The sequence below is a fragment of the Oncorhynchus mykiss genome, chromosome 7 (assembly GCF_013265735.2).
Source record: "Oncorhynchus mykiss isolate Arlee chromosome 7, USDA_OmykA_1.1, whole genome shotgun sequence".
In the NCBI taxonomy this organism is placed as follows: Eukaryota; Metazoa; Chordata; class Actinopteri; order Salmoniformes; family Salmonidae; genus Oncorhynchus; species Oncorhynchus mykiss.
The window spans coordinates 81387239-81404847 of record NC_048571.1 but is presented as its reverse complement, the minus strand read 5'-3'; the positions used below and the strand labels follow the sequence as shown (position 1 = coordinate 81404847).

Genomic DNA, 17609 nt, shown 5'->3' with positions numbered 1-17609 from the left:
GGTGACTGGCCACAGGATAGGACACTGGCATGGCCGAGACAGATGGACAATGAGGTAACTAAGCACTTAACCTGCTAAGACACTTTCTCCTGTCTAGTATACTCTACTGCCACTTCCCTGCCTCCTTAACCCCAGTCTGTCCCCAGTCTAGTCAACCCCAGCCTTTCCCCAGCTTATTATTAACCCCAACCTGTCCACAGCCTGTCCACAGCCTAGTCTTAACCCCAGCAGTCCGCTGCCTGTCCCCAACCTAGTCTTAACCCCAGCAGTCCGCTGCCTGTCCCCAACCTGTCCCCAGCCTAGTCTTAACCCCAGCAGTCCGCTGCCTGTCTCCAGCCTAGTCTTAACCCCAGCAGTCCACTTCCTGTCCCCAGCCTAGTCTTAACCCAGCAGTCCGCTGCCTGTCCCCAACCTGTCCCCAGCCTAGTCTTAACCCCAGCAGTCCACTGCCTGTCCCCAGCCTAGTCTTAACCCCAGCAGTCCGCTGCCTGTCCCCAACCTGTCCCCAGCCTAGTCTTAACCCCAGCAGTCCACTGCCTGTCCCCAACCTGTCCCCAGCCTAGTCTTAACCCCAGCAGTCCGCTGCCTGTCCCCAGCCTGTCCCCAGCCTAGTCTTAACCCCAGCAGTCCCCAGCCTGTCCCCAACCTGTCCCCAGCCTAGTCTTAACCCCAGCAGTCCCCAACCTGTCCCCAGCCTAGTCTTAACCCCAGCAGTCCGCTGCCTGTCCCCAACCTGTCCCCAGCCTAGTCTTAACCCCAGCAGTCCGCTGCCTGTCCCCAACCTGTCCCCAGCCTAGTCTTAACCCCAGCAGTCCGCTGCCTGTCCCCAGCCTGTCCCCAGCCTAGTCTTAACCCCAGCAGTCCGCTGCCTGTCCCCAGCCTGTCCACAGCCTAGTCTTAACCCCAGCAGTCCCCAGCCTGTCCCCAACCTGTCCCCAGCCTAGTCTTAACCCCAGCAGTCCGCTGCCTGTCCCCAGCCTGTCCACAGCCTAGTCTTAACCCCAGCAGTCCCCAGCCTGTCCCCAACCTGTCCCCAGCCTAGTCTTAACCCCAGCAGTCCCCAACCTGTCCCCAGCCTAGTCTTAAGCCCAGCAGTCCGCTGCCTGTCCCCAGCCTGTCCCCAGCCTAGTCTTAACCCCAGCAGTCCGCTGCCTGTCCACAGCATAGTCTTAACCCCAGCCTGTCCCAGATGGCTTAGTAAGGCCTAGAGTCCAAACAGCGTAGTATCACACTCCACACTGTCTGAACATGCTTACTACACTATGGTGTCACACTGGGCTTAATCCCCTGTGTTTCTGTCACCAGGCCAGGCCCAGGTCATTGACCACATGGCAATAAGTGTCACCAAGAGGCAAGACAGTAATACCAATCGTGGAACATAGAACCAAATATTGTGTGCGCAGGCCAGCTACCTCGATTAAGTTAACAGTCTGTTAAGAGAGACTACCAAAAGAGGTTTATTCCATATTCCCCAAATACATTTTCCATCCTAGCCATGGCTTTCTCTATGCAGAGTCAAGGAGTCTTGTAAAACAGGCTTTTTCAACACGCCAGGACACCGGCCCAGCCACATGGCAGAAAGAGTTACCAAGACAAGACAGAGGTTTATTCCTTCAAAACACATTTTCCATTTACCAAGCCGTGGCTTTTATATGCAGAGTCACAGAGGCTTGTAGTTAGATAAGGACAAGCCAGTGGAGCTGGCAGAACTTCTGTCACATTGATTAAAACTCAAACCCATCACTGTTCTCTTCCTGGTGTGGCTCTGTCTCTGCTGGCTCTCCAAACACATCACTTGTGTGTGTGTGTGTGTGTGTGTGTGTGTGTGTGTGTGTGTGTGTGTGTGTGTGTGTGTGTGTGTGTGTGTGTGTGTGTGTGTGTGTGTGTGTGTGTGTGTGTGTGTGTGTGTAAAGCTAGGGCTCCTAAGCAGAGCAAAGAATGAGGCTCATGGTACTGTATGTACCAGAAATCTTCAATCGCACCCAGCCACCAGCTAAAATTATTCGATCCCTCCCAGCCACCAGCTAAAAATCTTCAATCCCTCCAGCCACAAGCTAAAAATCTTCAATCCCTCCCAGCCACAAGCTAAAAATCTTCAATCCCTCCCAGCCACCAGCTAAAAATCTTCAATCCCTCCAGCCACAAGCTAAAAATCTTCAATCCCTCCAGCCACAAGCTAAAAATCTTCAATCCCTCCCAGCCACAAGCTAAAAATCTTCAATCCCTCCCAGCCACCAGCTAAAAATCTTCAATCCCTCCAGCCACAAGCTAAAAATCTTCAATCCCTCCCAGCCACCAGCTAAAAATCTTCAATCCCTCCCAGCCACCAGCTAAAAATCTTCAATCCCTCCAGCCACAAGCTAAAAATCTTCAATCCCTCCCAGCCACCAGCTAAAAATCTTCAATCCCTCCCAGCCACCAGCTAAAAATCTTCAATCCCTCCCAGCCACCAGCTAAAAATCTTCAATCCCTCCAGCCACAAGCTAAAAAGCTTAAATTCCTCACAGCCACCAGCTAAAAAGTTCCAATCTCTCCCAGCTGCAAGATAAAAAGTTTCCAATCTCTCCCAGCTGCAAGATAAAAAGTTTCCAATCTCTCCCAGCTGCAAGATAAAAAGTTTCCAATCTCTCCCAGCTGCAAGATAAAAAGTTTCCAATCTCTCCCAGCCACCAGCTAAATAGCTCCAATCCCTCCCAGCTGCAAGATAAAAAGCTTCACAGAGAAGTAAACATTTAAATCCCTTCACTGATACAGCCAGAGCGGATGTTCAGAAGCAAGTGACTTTTCTGGGTCTCTTCCTCTCAGCAGCTAATGCATAAATAAAAGTTAGCAGAAGCGAGAAACCCCCAACCTTCCACTGGATAACTTGCCAGTCTGCAGGGGCTAGGGGTTTAGGAGTACAGGAGCTTGGGGTTTAAGGGTTAGGGGCTAGGGGTTTAAGGGCTAGGGGTTTAGGGGGCTAGGGGCCTATGTTGGTATCTCTGCTGGTAGGCTACATAGCATGCCTTGGTTTTAGCTCAGCGGGCTAACACTACTGCTGTGATCAACTGGGTTTGATCCTACATCTCCTGAACAGTCACACCATACGGCTTGTGTTAGCCCGCCGAGCTAAAGGCTAGAGCTCAGGGAGCTAACACAAGCCTTCAGGCAGGTCTCAGGCAACGAATGGCATCATGGAAACATGTTCCACTGAACCACATCCATTACACTGGGCTATTGGCCAACTATCATAGTACTGCTCTGGCTCTGTGCTCCCTAAGTTCCCACATGGCTGCGCCTGTGGCTAACCTTGGGTACCTTCCCAATGACTCCCCATTACCTACATAGTGGCTCTGGTCAAAAGAAGTGCACTATGCAGGGAACAGGGTGCCATTTGGAAAGCAGCTCTTCATCACTGAGAGGCTGACGTATACAACAGTGCTGTATTCTACATTTAGCTTCAAGGACAAGACTTGAAGGTCACAGGAGAAAGACTATGGAATAGGTCCAATCAAATCAAGCTAACTGGCGATAGCAGACACCCGATTAGCGGATGTTTTGGAGATGGAACTGCGTTGGAAGCCATCTTGCGATCATTGCCACACCCGTCCCACTCACGTTACAAGTTCAGAAGGAGAAAGTGTAGGCTGTATAGAAAATAGAAAAATCATTCAACTAAATAATGAGGGTTTCTATCATCATAATGGAGGTGTAGATTCCATCTCACATTCCAGTGTTCCTAATGGAGGTGTAGATTACATCTCACATTCCAGTGTTCCTAATGGAGGTGTAGATTCCATCTCACATTCCAGTGTTCCTAATGGAGGTGTAGATTACATCTCACATTCCAGTGTTCCTAATGGAGGTGTAGATTACATCTCACATTCCAGTGTTCCAACCTGTAAACCAGGCTGTATTCTGTTAATGCGACTCCCTGCAGCCAATGGCAATGTCCGCTTTAGGTAAAATGCAAGGAGCCACTTGTGGATTTGACAGTTCTAACGCAGTTCCATCTCAGACACTCCAAAACAACCGCTATGACCATGTTTCTGGAGTTTTACCACTCACAAAACTTTACTTTCAATGTAATTTCATTGACCAATATGTGATGTGAATGGACACTACTGACCTCACATGTAGTTAGCTCATACACGCCCAATGCACATAAACAACAGCAACAAGAACAGCATCAATGATAGTCATTGTGGATTAAATCAAATTGATACTCTTGATAATTGTTTCTTTACTTGGAACAGGATTTTAGGATGATCCCTGAGTGATTGTGCAAAATATTTTGCTTCTTCAGTTGATCCAATTCTCTCTTGCCCCTAAATCTCCCTGTTTGAGTCAGATTCTCTCTAAATCTCCCTGTTTGAGTCAGATTCCCTCTAAATCTCTCTCTGTTGGAGTCAGATTCCCTCTAAATCTCCCTGTTGGAGTCAGATTCTCTCTGTTCACTGGATCAGATAGCAGCCAATGTTTTGTTTGTTTTATGTAACCTTTATTTAACAAGGCAAGTCAGTTAAGAACAAATTCTTATTTATAATGAGGGCCCACCCCAGCCAAACCCGGACGACGCTGGGCCAATTGTGCGCCGCCCTATGGGACTCCCAATCACAGCTGGTTGTGATGCAGCTTAGATTCAAACCAGGGTGTCTGTAGTGACGCCTCAAACACTGAGATGGAGTGCCTTAGACCACTGCGCCACTCGGGAGCTGCAGCGAGTTGCAGGGTATTCATGTGGAGTATCAAATCAAATCAAACTTACAGCAGGTATAAAGGTTGTGCGCTAGCTCCCTCAACATTACAGTACAGTAGTCAACATTACAGTAGTCAACATTACAGTAGTAGTCAACATTACAGTAGTCAATATTACAGTACAGTAGTAAACATTACAGTAGTCAACATTACAGTAGTCAACATTACAGTAGTCATCATTACAGTAGTAGTCAACATTACAGTAGTCAACATTACTGTAGTCAACATTACAGTAGTCAACATTACAGTAGTAGTCAACATTACAGTAGTCAACATTACAGTACAGTAGTAAACATTACCGTAGTCAACATTACAGTAGTCAACATTACAGTAGTAGTCAACATTACAGTAGTCAACATTACAGTAGTCAACATTACAGTAGTAGTCAACATTACAGTAGTCAACATTACAGTAGTCAACATTACAGTAGTAGTCAACATTACAGTAGTCAACATTACAGTAGTAAACATTACAGTAGTCAAAATTACAGTAGTCAACATTACAGTAGTCAACATTACAGTACAGTCGTCAACATTACAGTACATTAGTCAACATCACAGTAATAGTAAACATTACAGTAGTCAACATTACAGAAATCAACATTACAGTAGTCAACATTACAATAGTCAACATTACAGTACAGTAGTCAACATTACAGTAGTCAACATTACAGTAGTCAACATTACACTAGTCAACATTACACTAGTCAACATTACACTAGTCAACATTACAGTACAGCAGTCAACATTACAGTACAGTAGTCAACATTACACTAGTCAACATTACAGTACAGTAATCAACATTACAGTAGTCAACATTACAGTACAGTAATCAACATTACAGTACAGTAGTCAACATTACAGTAGTCAACATTACAGTACAGTAGTCAACATTACAGTACAGTAGTCAACATTACAGTAGTCAACATTACAGTAGTAGTCAACATTACAGTACAGTAGTCAACATTACAGTACAGTAGTCAACATTACAGTAGTCAACATTACAGTAGTAGTCAACATTACAGTAATCAACATTACAGTACAGTAGTCAACATTACAGTAGTCAACATTACAGTAGTAGTCAACATTACAGTAATCAACATTACAGTAGTAATCAACATTACAGTAATCAACATTACAGTACAGTAGTCAACATTGCAGTAGTAATCAACATTACAGTAGTAATCAACATTACAGTAGTCAACATTACAGTAGTAGTCAACATTACAGTAATCAACATTACAGTACAGTAGTCAACATTGCAGTAGTAATCAACATTACAGTAGTAATCAACATTGCAGTACAGTAGTCAACATTGCAGTAGTAATCAACATTACAGTAGTAATCAAATAAAAAATGTCAATAAGTCAAATAAGTATGAAGTCCAAGCGTTACAGTAGTGATGTTAAGGCTAGATTGTCATTATGACTGACTCCTCTCTGCTCTCCTGATGATCTCTGTAAGGACCAATGTTGTTAACCATCTGGAAGTGAACCGTATCCTTCACTTTTTGGACTGTTCTCACAACCAGTGGCCCCACACTGCAAGGGCATCCTTCACATGTGCAATCGCTGCTCTGTACCCCACTGGACATTGATTTTGTGTGTGATTCTTCATCTTTGTGTGTGTGTGTGTGTGTGTGTGTGTGTGTGTGTGTGTGTGTGTGTGTGTGTGTGTGTGTGTGTGTGTGTGTGTGTGTGTATATATGTGTGAATGACATGTAGTAGAATGACACAGGTTCCAGCTACTTTGTCATCTGCATTACAGGATTTTCATAGGCGTCTTCCCATCATGGTGATCAATAGCATGATAAATGACTATTCTCTGCTCGCAATAGTTTCCAGGATCCTGCTGTCTGCTGTAGGTGCACTCACAATCACTGCACTGCATTGGACACCCTTCATACAGATATATTCAATATCTCCCTATCCCAGTTGTTGTCCCCACATGCTTCAAGATGGCCACTATTGTCCCTGTACCTAAGAAAGCAAAGGTAATTGAACTAAATGACTAGTAGCACTCACCTCTGTCATCATGAAGTGTTTTTGAGAGACTAGTTTTTGAGAGACTAGTCAAGGATCATATCACCTCCACCTTAACTGCCACCCTAGACTCACTTCAATTTGCTTACCTCCCCAAAAGCTCCACAGACGATGCAATGGCCACCAAACTGCACACTGCCCTGTTCCATCTGGACAAGAGGCATACCTATGTAAGAATGCTGTTCATTGACTATAGCTCAGCATTCAACACCATAGTACCCTCCAAACTCATCATTAAGCTTGGGGCCCTGGGTCTGAACCTCGCCCTGTGCAACTGGGTCCTGGATTTCCTGACGGGTCACCCCCAGGTGGTGAAGGTAGAAAACAACACCTCCTCTTCGCTGATCCTCAACACTGGGACCCCACAAGGGTGCGTGCTCAGCCCCCTCCTGTACTCCCTGTTCACCCATGACTGTGTGGCCATGCACGCCTCCAACTCAATCATCAAGTTTGCAGACGACACAACAGTAGTAGGCTTGATTACCAACAACAATGACACAGCCTACAGGGAGGAGGTGAGGGCTCTGGGAGTGTGGTGCCAGAAAAATAACCTCTCACTCAACGTCAACAAAACTAAGTAGATGACCGTGGACTTCAGGAAACAGCAGAGGGACCGCTGTGGTGAAGGTGGAAAGCTTCAAGTTCCTCGGTGTACACATCACGGACAAACTAAAATGGTCCACCCACACTGCAACAGCGCCTCTTCAACCTCAGGAGGCTGAATAAATTTGGCTTAACACCTAAAACCCTCACAAACTTTTACAGATGGACAATCGAGAGCATCCTGCCAGGCTGTATCACCGGTTGGTATGGCAACTGCATCAACAACCCATCACCTGGGGCAAACGTTCTACCCTCCAGGACACCTACAGCACCCAATGCCACAGGAAGGCCAAGAAAATCATCAAGGACCATAACCACCCGAGCCACTGCCTGTTCACCCTGCTATCATCCAGAAGGCGAGGTCAATACAGGTGCATCGAAGCTGGGACCGAGAGACTGAAAAACAGCTTCTATCTCAAGGCCATCAGACTGTTAAACAGCCATCACTAGCACATCAGAGACGGCTGCCTATAGACATAGATTAGGAATCACTGGCCACTTTAAGGAAATGAAACACTAGCCACTTTAATAATGTATCTGTATCTGCATTACTCATCTCATATGTGTAAACTGTACTCTATACAATTCTACGGTATCTTAGTCACTTTAATTGTTTGTAAATATTGCATCACCCATCTCATATGTATATACTGTACTCTATACTATGGCACTGTATCTTAAAACTAAAACTAAATGCATGCTCTTCAACCAATTGCTGCCCGCACCTGCCCGCCCGACTAGCATCACTACTCTGGACGGTTCTGACTTAGAATATGTGGGCAACTACAAATACCTAGGTGTCTGGTTAGACTGTAAACTCTCCTTCCAGACTCACATCAAACATCTCCAATCCAAAATTAAATCTAGAATCGGCTTCCTATTTCGCAACAAAGCCTCCTTCACTCATGCTGCCAAACATACCCTCGTAAAACTGACTATCCTACCGATTCTTGACTTCGGCGATGTCATTTACAAAATTGCCTCCAACACTCTACTCAGCAAATTGGACGTAGTCTATCACAGTGATCTCCGTTTTGCCACCAAAGCCCCATATACAACCCACCACTACGACCTGTATGCTCTTGTTGGCTGGCCCTCGCTAAATATTTTTCGCCAAACCCACTGGCTCCAGGTCATCTATAAGTCTTTGCTAGGTAAAGCCCCGCCTTATCTATTCTTGTTAGAGCCAGTTCACGCTGTTCTGTGAACGGAGTAGTACACAGCTTTGTACGAGATCTTCAGTTTCTTGGCAATTTCTCACATGGAATAGCCATCATTTCTCAGAACAAGAATAGACTGACGAGTTTCAGAAGAAAGGTCTTTGTTTCAGGCCTTTTTGAGCTTGTAATCAAACCCACAAATGCTGATGCTCCAGATACTCAACTAGTCTAAAGGACAGTTTTATTGCTTCTTCAATCAGAACAACAGTTTTCAGCTGTGCTAACATAATTGCAAAAGGGTTTTCTAATGATCAATTAAACTTTCAAAAATATAAACTTGGATTAGCTAACACAACATACCATTGGAACGCAAGAGTGATGATTGCTGATAATGGGCCTCTGTACGCCTATGTAGATATTCCATTAAAAATCAGACGTTTCCAGCTACAATAGTCATTTACAACATTAACAATGTCTACACTGTATTTCTGATCAATTTTATGTTATGTTTTCTTTCAAAAACAAGGACATATCTAAGTGAAACTTTTGAACGATAGTGTATATTCCTAATCCATTCCTTACTTATATTTGTGTGTATTGAGTGTATGTTGTGAAACTGTTAGATATTACTTGTTAGATATTACTGCACTGTCGGAGACAGAAACACAAGCATTTCACGACACCCGCAATAACATCTGCTCAACGCGTGTATGTGACCAACAAAATTATATTTGATTTGATATCCTTTACAATCACTGCATCACAGGGGACATCGTTCATATCCTTTACAATCACTGCATCACAGGGGACATCGTTCATATCCTTTACAACCACTGCATCGCAGGGGACATCGTTCATATCCTTTACAACCACTGCATCACAGGGGACATCGTTCATATCCTTTACAACCACTGCATCACAGGGGACATCGTTCATATCCTTTACAACCACTGCATCACATGGGACATCGTTCATATCCTTTACAACCACTGCATCACAGGGGACATCGTTCATATCCTTTACAATCACTGCATCACAGGGGACATCGTTCATATCCTTTACAACCACTGCATCACAGGGGACATCGTTCATATCCTTTACAACCACTGCATCACAGGGGACATCCTTCATATCCTTTACAACCACTGCATCACAGGGGACATTGTTCATATCCTTTACAACCACTGCATCACATGGGACATCGTTCATATCCTTTACAACCACTGCATCACAGGGGACATTGTTCATATCCTTTACAACCACTGCATCACATGGGACATCGTTCATATCCTTTACAACCACTGCATCACATGGGACATCGTTCATATCCTTTACAACCACTGCATCACAGGGGACATCCTTCATATCCTTTACAACCACTGCATCACAGGGGACATCGTTCATATCCTTTACAACCACTGCATCACACGGGACATCGTTCATATCCTTTACAACCACTGCATCACAGGGGACATCGTTCACATCCTTTACAAGGATGAAGTAGTGAAACCACATGATCAGTGTCAGTGTACATGTGAATGGTTCGGGTCGTTATACTACCAACTGGTATCTCCATCAGTAATCAATCAGTTATCTGTCCTACAATGTGCATTCATGATGAATTACTATTCTACCTGCTCTGCATGGGTTCCAGGATGCTGGCTGCTTGCTGTAGGAGGACGGCTGGGCTGCAGACAGACAGAGGCTGACTTTGCAGCACTGCGTAGGCTGCTAGGTAGCTTTAACTGTGGGTAGTAGTAAGATTTATAGTCCCTGGTCTCTTGGCATGGCTGCCAGCAGTGCACATTGTTCACAGCAGAAAACTGTGAGCTGCAGGGAAAGTGGACAGAGACTCATACACAAAGGTTTATATGAGTGACTCAGGATAGGTCAGATATGAGTCTGACTCGGGATAGGTCTGATATGACAGACTCGGGATAGGTCTGATATGACTCAGGATAGGTCTGATATCTGTCTGACTGAGGATATATCTGATATCTGCCTGACTCAGGATAGGTCTGTCTGACTTAGGATAGGTTTGATATCTGTCTGACTCGGGAAAGGTCTGATATCTGACTCATGATAGGTCTGATATCTGTCTGTCTTAGGATAGGTCTGATATCTGTCTGACTCAGGATAGGTGTGATATCTGTGACTCAGGATAGGTGTGATATCTGTCTGACTCAGGATAGGTGTGATATCTGTCTGACTCAGGATAGGTGTGAAATCTGTCTGACTCAGGATAGGTGTGATATCTGTCTGACTCAGGATAGGTGTGAATCTGTCTGACTCAGGATAGGTGTGAATCTGTCTGACTCAGGATAGGTGTGAATCTGTCTGACTCAGGATAGGTGTGATATCTGTCTGACTCGGGATAGGTGTGATATCTGTCTGACTCAGGATAGGTCTGATATCTGTCTGACTCAGGATAGGTCTGATATCTGTCTGACTCAGGATAGGTCTGATATCTGTCTGACTCAGAATAGGTCTGATATTTGTCTGACTCAGGATAGGTGTGATATCTGTCTGACTCGGGATAGGTGTGATATCTGTCTGACTCAGGATAGGTCTGATATCTGTCTGACTCAGGATAGGTCTGATATCTGCCTGACTCAGGATAGGTCTGATATCTGCCTGACTCAGGATAGGTCTGATATCTGTCTGACTCAGGATAGGTCTGATATTTGTCTGACTCAGGATAGGTCTGATATCTGTCTGACTCAGGATAGGTCTGATATATGTCTGACTCAGGATAGGTCTGATATCTGCCTGACTCAGGATAGGTCTGATATCTGTCTGACTCAGGATAGGTCTGATATCTGTCTGGATGTCAGAGGTAGAAGACAACCCTATCTTGGTTCCTTCTGAAGCAGTCAGTGAAATACAGGATGGAGAAGCATAAACAGCTACTAAACATCTCTATCAGCATAGTAAATAACCATGTAATAAGGCTTAATATCTCTATCAGCATAGTAAATAACCATGTAATAAGGCTTAATATCACTGTCAGCATAGTAAATAACCATGTAATAAGGCTTAATATATCTGTAAGCATAGTAAATAACCATGTAATAAGGCTTAATATCTATATCAGCATAGTAAATAACCATGTAATAAGGCTTAATATATCTGTCAGCATAGTAAATAACCATGTAATAAGGCTTAATATCTATATCAGCATAGTAAATAACCATGTAATAAGGCTTAATATCACTGTCAGCATAGTAAATAACCATGTAATAAGGCTTAATATCACTGTCAGCATAGTAAATAACCATGTAATAAGGCTTAATATATCTGTCCCTCCATCGCCAGCTTCTTGTATAAAAGTAGCATTCAGTCAAGGTTATTTCCATTTGGGGGAACATCGGCGTTACAGTATTTTGGATATTGAATCGTTCCTCATGTTGTGAGTCAGTCAGCCAGTCAGCTAACTAGTCAGCTAGCCAGCCAGCCAGACAGCCAGCCAGCCAACTAGTCAGCTAGCCAGCCAGTCAGCCAACCAGCCAGCCAACTAGTCAGCTAGCCAGCCAGTCAGCCAACCAACCAGTTAGCCAGTCAGCCAGCCAGCCAGCCAGCCAACTAGTCAGCTAGCCAGCCAGTCAGCCAACCAGCCAGCCAACTAGTCAGCTAGCCAGCCAGTCAGCCAACCAACCAGTTAGCCAGTCAGCCAGCCAGCCAGCCAACTAGTCAGCTAGCCAGTCAGCCAGCCAGCCAACTAGTCAGCTAGCCAGCCAGTCAGCCAACCAACCAGTTAGCCAGTCAGCCAGTCAGCCAGTCAGCCAGCCAGTGCAGAAGAAGGCAATGTGTTGAGGTAAACGCATATCACAGAGCTGGTGAAGCGAGGGATTTGGAGAGATAGAGGAGTAAACTGTACAGAAATGCTGCCCTTGTTCTGTCTGGGCCTGTGCTAGAACCCAAATGTATTCTACAGTATGTCACAGCACTGGACCACTAGAACAACGGGGTGACATCAGTCATACAGAACAACAGGGTGATATCAGTCATAGAGAACAATGGGGTGATATCAGTCATAGAGAACAACGGGGTAGTATCAGTCATAGAGAACAACGGTGTAATATCAGTCAGAGAACAACGGGGTGATATCAGTCATAGAGAACAACGGGGTAATATCAGTCATAGAGAACAACAGGGTAATATCAGTCATAGAGAACAACGGGGTGATATCAGTCATAGAGAACAACGGGGTAATATCAGTCATAGAGAACAACGGGGTGATATCAGTCATAGAGAACAACGGGGTAATATCAGTCATAGAGAACAATGGGGTGATATCAGTCATAGAGAACAACGGGGTGATATCAGTCATAGAGAACAATGGGGTAATATCAGTCATAGAGAACAATGGGGTGATATCAGTCATAGAGAACAACGGGGTGATATCAGTCATAGAGAACAACGGGGTGATATCAGTCATAGAGAACAACGGGGTGATATCAGTCATAGAGAACAACGGGGTAATATCAGTCATAGAGAACAACGGGGTGATATCAGTCATAGAGAACAATGAGGTAATATCAGTCATATTCTCGTTGGCTATTATGAGAATATGAGAGGCAATAATACAAACTATGAAAACTACGAAATTATTCAACTGGATCTGGTGAAGGGATGTTACTTGGTCCCAGATCTGTCGCTGGCATGCCATGACTGTTTACAATGTCTCAAGCAATTACATGCCAGATGCCCAACACATTTACATGGTTGGGTGGATTACTTCCCCTTTAAGAGGCATTAGAAGAAGACAAAAAGGATCCATGAAATGCATTTGGTGTGTCATCATAGTGGTCTCTGATTGGTGGTCATCATTTGGTTTGTCATCATAGTGGTCTCTGTCTTTTTTCACAGCTGAATTGAAAGTCATTGAAAGAAACAGAAAAGGTGTCATAATGTATTTATTTCGCAAACATCCTTTCTGAAATGTTTTGTTATTTTCATTTTGTAATCAGATTACACGCAGCTGTAATCAGTTACTTGCCAAACCTGCACTATTAGACCTATGTGTTAAAGGGTAAGCCATTTATCTGAGGGAAACTTGTGAAGATAATTTGTCTGCTCTCTATTAGTTGGCTCATCTCCAACCAGGTTTGACTGTGCTCATTAATTATGTCTGATGCATTGACCAGGCTGCAAGAGCATAGCCACAATATCAGAATGAATAGCCCTCTCTTGACCTAGACTAGTCTCTAGCACTTCTTCATCAACATTAAAGATTGCGTTCCAGTTGTCTACAGACATGCTTCATTCACAGTTTTGAACAGTAACCCTTATCCTAAAATGTTTAAACCAACACCGTATTTGATAGGCATACATGTGAAGCGTGTGATGATTCTAAATTATAACCTAAAGATTGTCATGGTTCTAGATTAACATGTGAAGCGTGTGATGATTCTAAATTATAACCTAAAGATTGTCATGGTTCTAGATGAACATGTGAAGCGTGTGATGATTCTAAATTATAACCTAAAGATTGTCATGGTTCTAGATTAACATTTGAAGCATGTGATGATTCTAAATTATAATCTAAAGATTGTCATAGTTCTAGATTAACATTTGAAGTATGTTTAATTTTCTTTGTTATTTTTTTTTAACTTGGTCAAGTTAGTTAAAGAACAAATTCTTATTTACAATGACCGCCTACCGCGGCCAAACCCTAAACCGGACAACGCTGGGCCAATTGTGCGCCGCTCTATCACGGCTGTTTGTGATACAGCCTGGAATCGTAGTCTGTAGTGAGGCCTCTAGCACTGAGATGCAGTGCCTTAGACTGATTCTAGATTACAATCTGAAGCGTGTCATGATTCTAGAGGATCATATGAAGCGTGTCATGATCATAGATTACAATCTGAAGCGTGTCATGATTCTAGAGGATCATATGAAGCGTGTCATGATTCTAGAGGATCATATGAAGCGTGTCATGATCATAGATTACAATCTGAAGCGTGTCATGATTCTAGAGGATCATATGAAGCGTGTCATGATTCTAGAGGATCATATGAAGCGTGTCATGATCATAGATTACAATCTGAAGCGTGTCATGATTCTAGAGGATCATATGAAGCGTGTCATGATTCTAGAGGATCATTTGAAGCGTGTCATGATTCTAGAGGATCATATGAAGCGTGTCATGATTCTAGAGGATCATATGAAGCGTGTCCTGATTCTAGAGGATCATATGAAGCGTGTCATGATTCTAGAGGATCATATGAAGCGTGTCATGATTCTAGAGGATCATATGAAGCGTGTCCTGATTCTAGAGGATCATATGAAGCGTGTCATGATTCTAGAGGATCATATGAAGCGTGTCCTGATTCTAGAGGATCATATGAAGCGTGTCATGATTCTAGAGGATCATATGAAGCGTGTCATGATTCTAGAGGATCATTTGAAGCGTGTCATGATTCTAGAGGATCATATGAAGCGTGTCCTGATTCTAGAGGATCATATGAAGCGTGTCCTGATTCTAGAGGATCATATGAAGCGTGTCATGATTCTAGAGGATCATATGAAGCGTGTCCTGATTCTAGAGGATCATATGAAGCGTGTCCTGATTCTAGAGGATCATATGAAGCGTGTCCTGATTCTAGAGGATCATATGAAGCGTGTCATGATTCTAGAGGATCATATGAAGCGTGTCCTGATTCTAGAGGATCATATGAAGCGCGTCCTGATTCTAGAGGATCATATGAAGCGCGTCCTGATTCTAGAGGATCATATGAAGCGTGTCCTGATTCTAGAGGATCATATGAAGCGTGTCCTGATTCTAGAGGATCATATGAAGCGTGTCCTGATTCTAGAGGATCATATGAAGCGTGTCCTGATTCTAGAGGATCATATGAAGCGTGTCCTGATTCTAGAGGATCATATGAAGCGTGTCATGATTCTAGAGGATCATATGAAGCGTGTCATGATTCTAGAGGATCATATGAAGCGTGTCATGATTCTAGAGGATCATATGAAGCGTGTCATGATTCTAAAGGATCATATGAGGCGTGTCATGATTCTAGAGGATCATATGAAGCGTGTCATGATTCTAGAGGATCATTTGAAGCGTGTCATGATTCTAGAGGATCATATGAAGCGTGTCCTGATTCTAGAGGATCATATGAAGCGTGTCCTGATTCTAGAGGATCATATGAAGCGTGTCATGATTCTAGAGGATCATATGAAGCGTGTCCTGATTCTAGAGGATCATATGAAGCGTGTCCTGATTCTAGAGGATCATATGAAGCGTGTCCTGATTCTAGATTATAAAAAGGTTAAAGAACTAAATTCAAATTAGGGTTATTTAATGTTGTTAGAACATTATTGTAAATTCACTAAAATGCCACTTCTCTTACTTGGACAGATTTAGGTTTAAAATTCAAACACAGGTCTTCTTGAATTCACTCTATTGCAACCATCAGTGCACTTCTAATGAACCTCACGTTCAACAAAGCAGTTTGTTGCCAATGATAGATTGAGCCTATTTTTCTTTCCTTCCATACATGCAGGCCTCTTGGGCATTAGAATGATGTTGACAGTTTTATGCGTCTGTGGATATTGCTTTGGAAAATACGGTAGCAAGCCTTATGATCACTATAAATCCTATACGGCAGGGTTTATTATAGCTTCTGTTGATAATCCACAGTCATCATCATGTGAGAATAAACAATTGCAATGATAATTGAAACGATAGATTCATTCATAATCTTGTATCAGCCAATGTTTCAACAACCAAATGCAACAAATGGAAGAGTAGACTAAATCGACCGCGTATCCAATCATGCGACACTGAAATAGCGGCGCAGAACTGCCATAATAAAAAAACATACTTACCGAATATACGCGTGCGATGCAGGCCTGCCATAACGGCAGCATAAACACTTCTAAAATGTTTAAATTGAGATGTTTGATTTGTTGTTTTTCAGCTGCGGTAGCGGACAGATGGGAGACACGTCATCGCAAATAGTCTGGCTGGTTAGGACGTAAGGACCACTAGGCGTGATAAACGGCTGAACTTGGATGCGCCGGTTCACGATTATCTGCAACTGAGCGCTGTGGCTGTGTGGAGACAAGTTTGCTGTGACAGACGCTGCTACCACAGAGTTTCTAATCCCAGAGGCGCAACATCGCGAGACTTCCGGGAACGTTTACAAGGGAGACCAGACCAAGCAGACCAGGCCGAGGTTTGGGAAGTCAATGAGAGAGGTGGTATAATAAGCATTACAAGCTAGGTTTCCATCCAATTGGCGACCGATTTTCATACGAATATTAAAAAATGTGCATAAAGAAACTACGTTTTCATGTACTGAAAAAAATATAAAGTTCAATGTGTTTCCGTCACATTTTCAACTATACCGATAGTGTTGTTTTTTTTTGCATACATAGCAAATGTGCCTGCAAGGTCTTGGCATGTGTACTCTAGCCAACAGCTAGCAAATACAGTGGGGATAGGTCAGGGGCAGACTGGGACAAGAATTCAGCCCTGGCATTTTATTAACACCAGCCCACATCCCTCCACTCTTGGTGTCAGTTGTGTCACTAACTTCTACAGTCGGCGGCACCAGTACATGATTTGGTCGGGAATCAAATCATGAGTAATCATGTTATAAAGTCATTCATAATGATTTATTAAAAAGTATAATAAATAGACTAAATCATTATGAATGACTTCATAACATGATTTGATTCCGACCAAGTCATGGGCTGTACAAGTTAGTGACAACTTACGCCAAGGGGTGCAGTGATGTGGGCTGGTTGCCATCAACTGTACAAGTTAGTGCAGATAATCGTGAACCGGTGCATCCAAGGTCAGCCATTTATCACGCCTAGCTGTCCTTATGTCCTAACCAGCCAGACTATTTGTGTGTTAGTTTAAATGTAACCTTTATTTCAACTAGGAAAGTCAGTTAAGAACAAATTCTTATTTACAATGACGGCCTACCGGGGAACAGAGGTGTTAACTGCCTTGTTCAGCGGCAGAACGACAAATTCTTACCTTGTCAGCTCGGTGATTCGATCCAGCAACCTTTTGGTTACTGGCCCATCACTCTAACCACTAGGAT

The 17609-nt window shown here is 43.6% G+C and overlaps 1 protein-coding gene across 1 annotated transcript in view; it reads right to left on the bottom strand.

Moving 5' to 3' along the window:
• Nucleotides 1–16675, bottom strand: part of podxl2 (podocalyxin-like 2) — a 33301-nt gene extending 16626 nt beyond the window's left edge. The window contains exon 1 of the mRNA XM_021610722.2: nucleotides 16381–16675. Coding sequence (XP_021466397.2) covers nucleotides 16381–16411 — 31 coding nt within the window. The 5' untranslated portion in view covers nucleotides 16412–16675. The remainder of the gene's footprint in view (nucleotides 1–16380) is intronic.
• Between the last annotated feature and the right edge of the window lie 934 nt (nucleotides 16676–17609).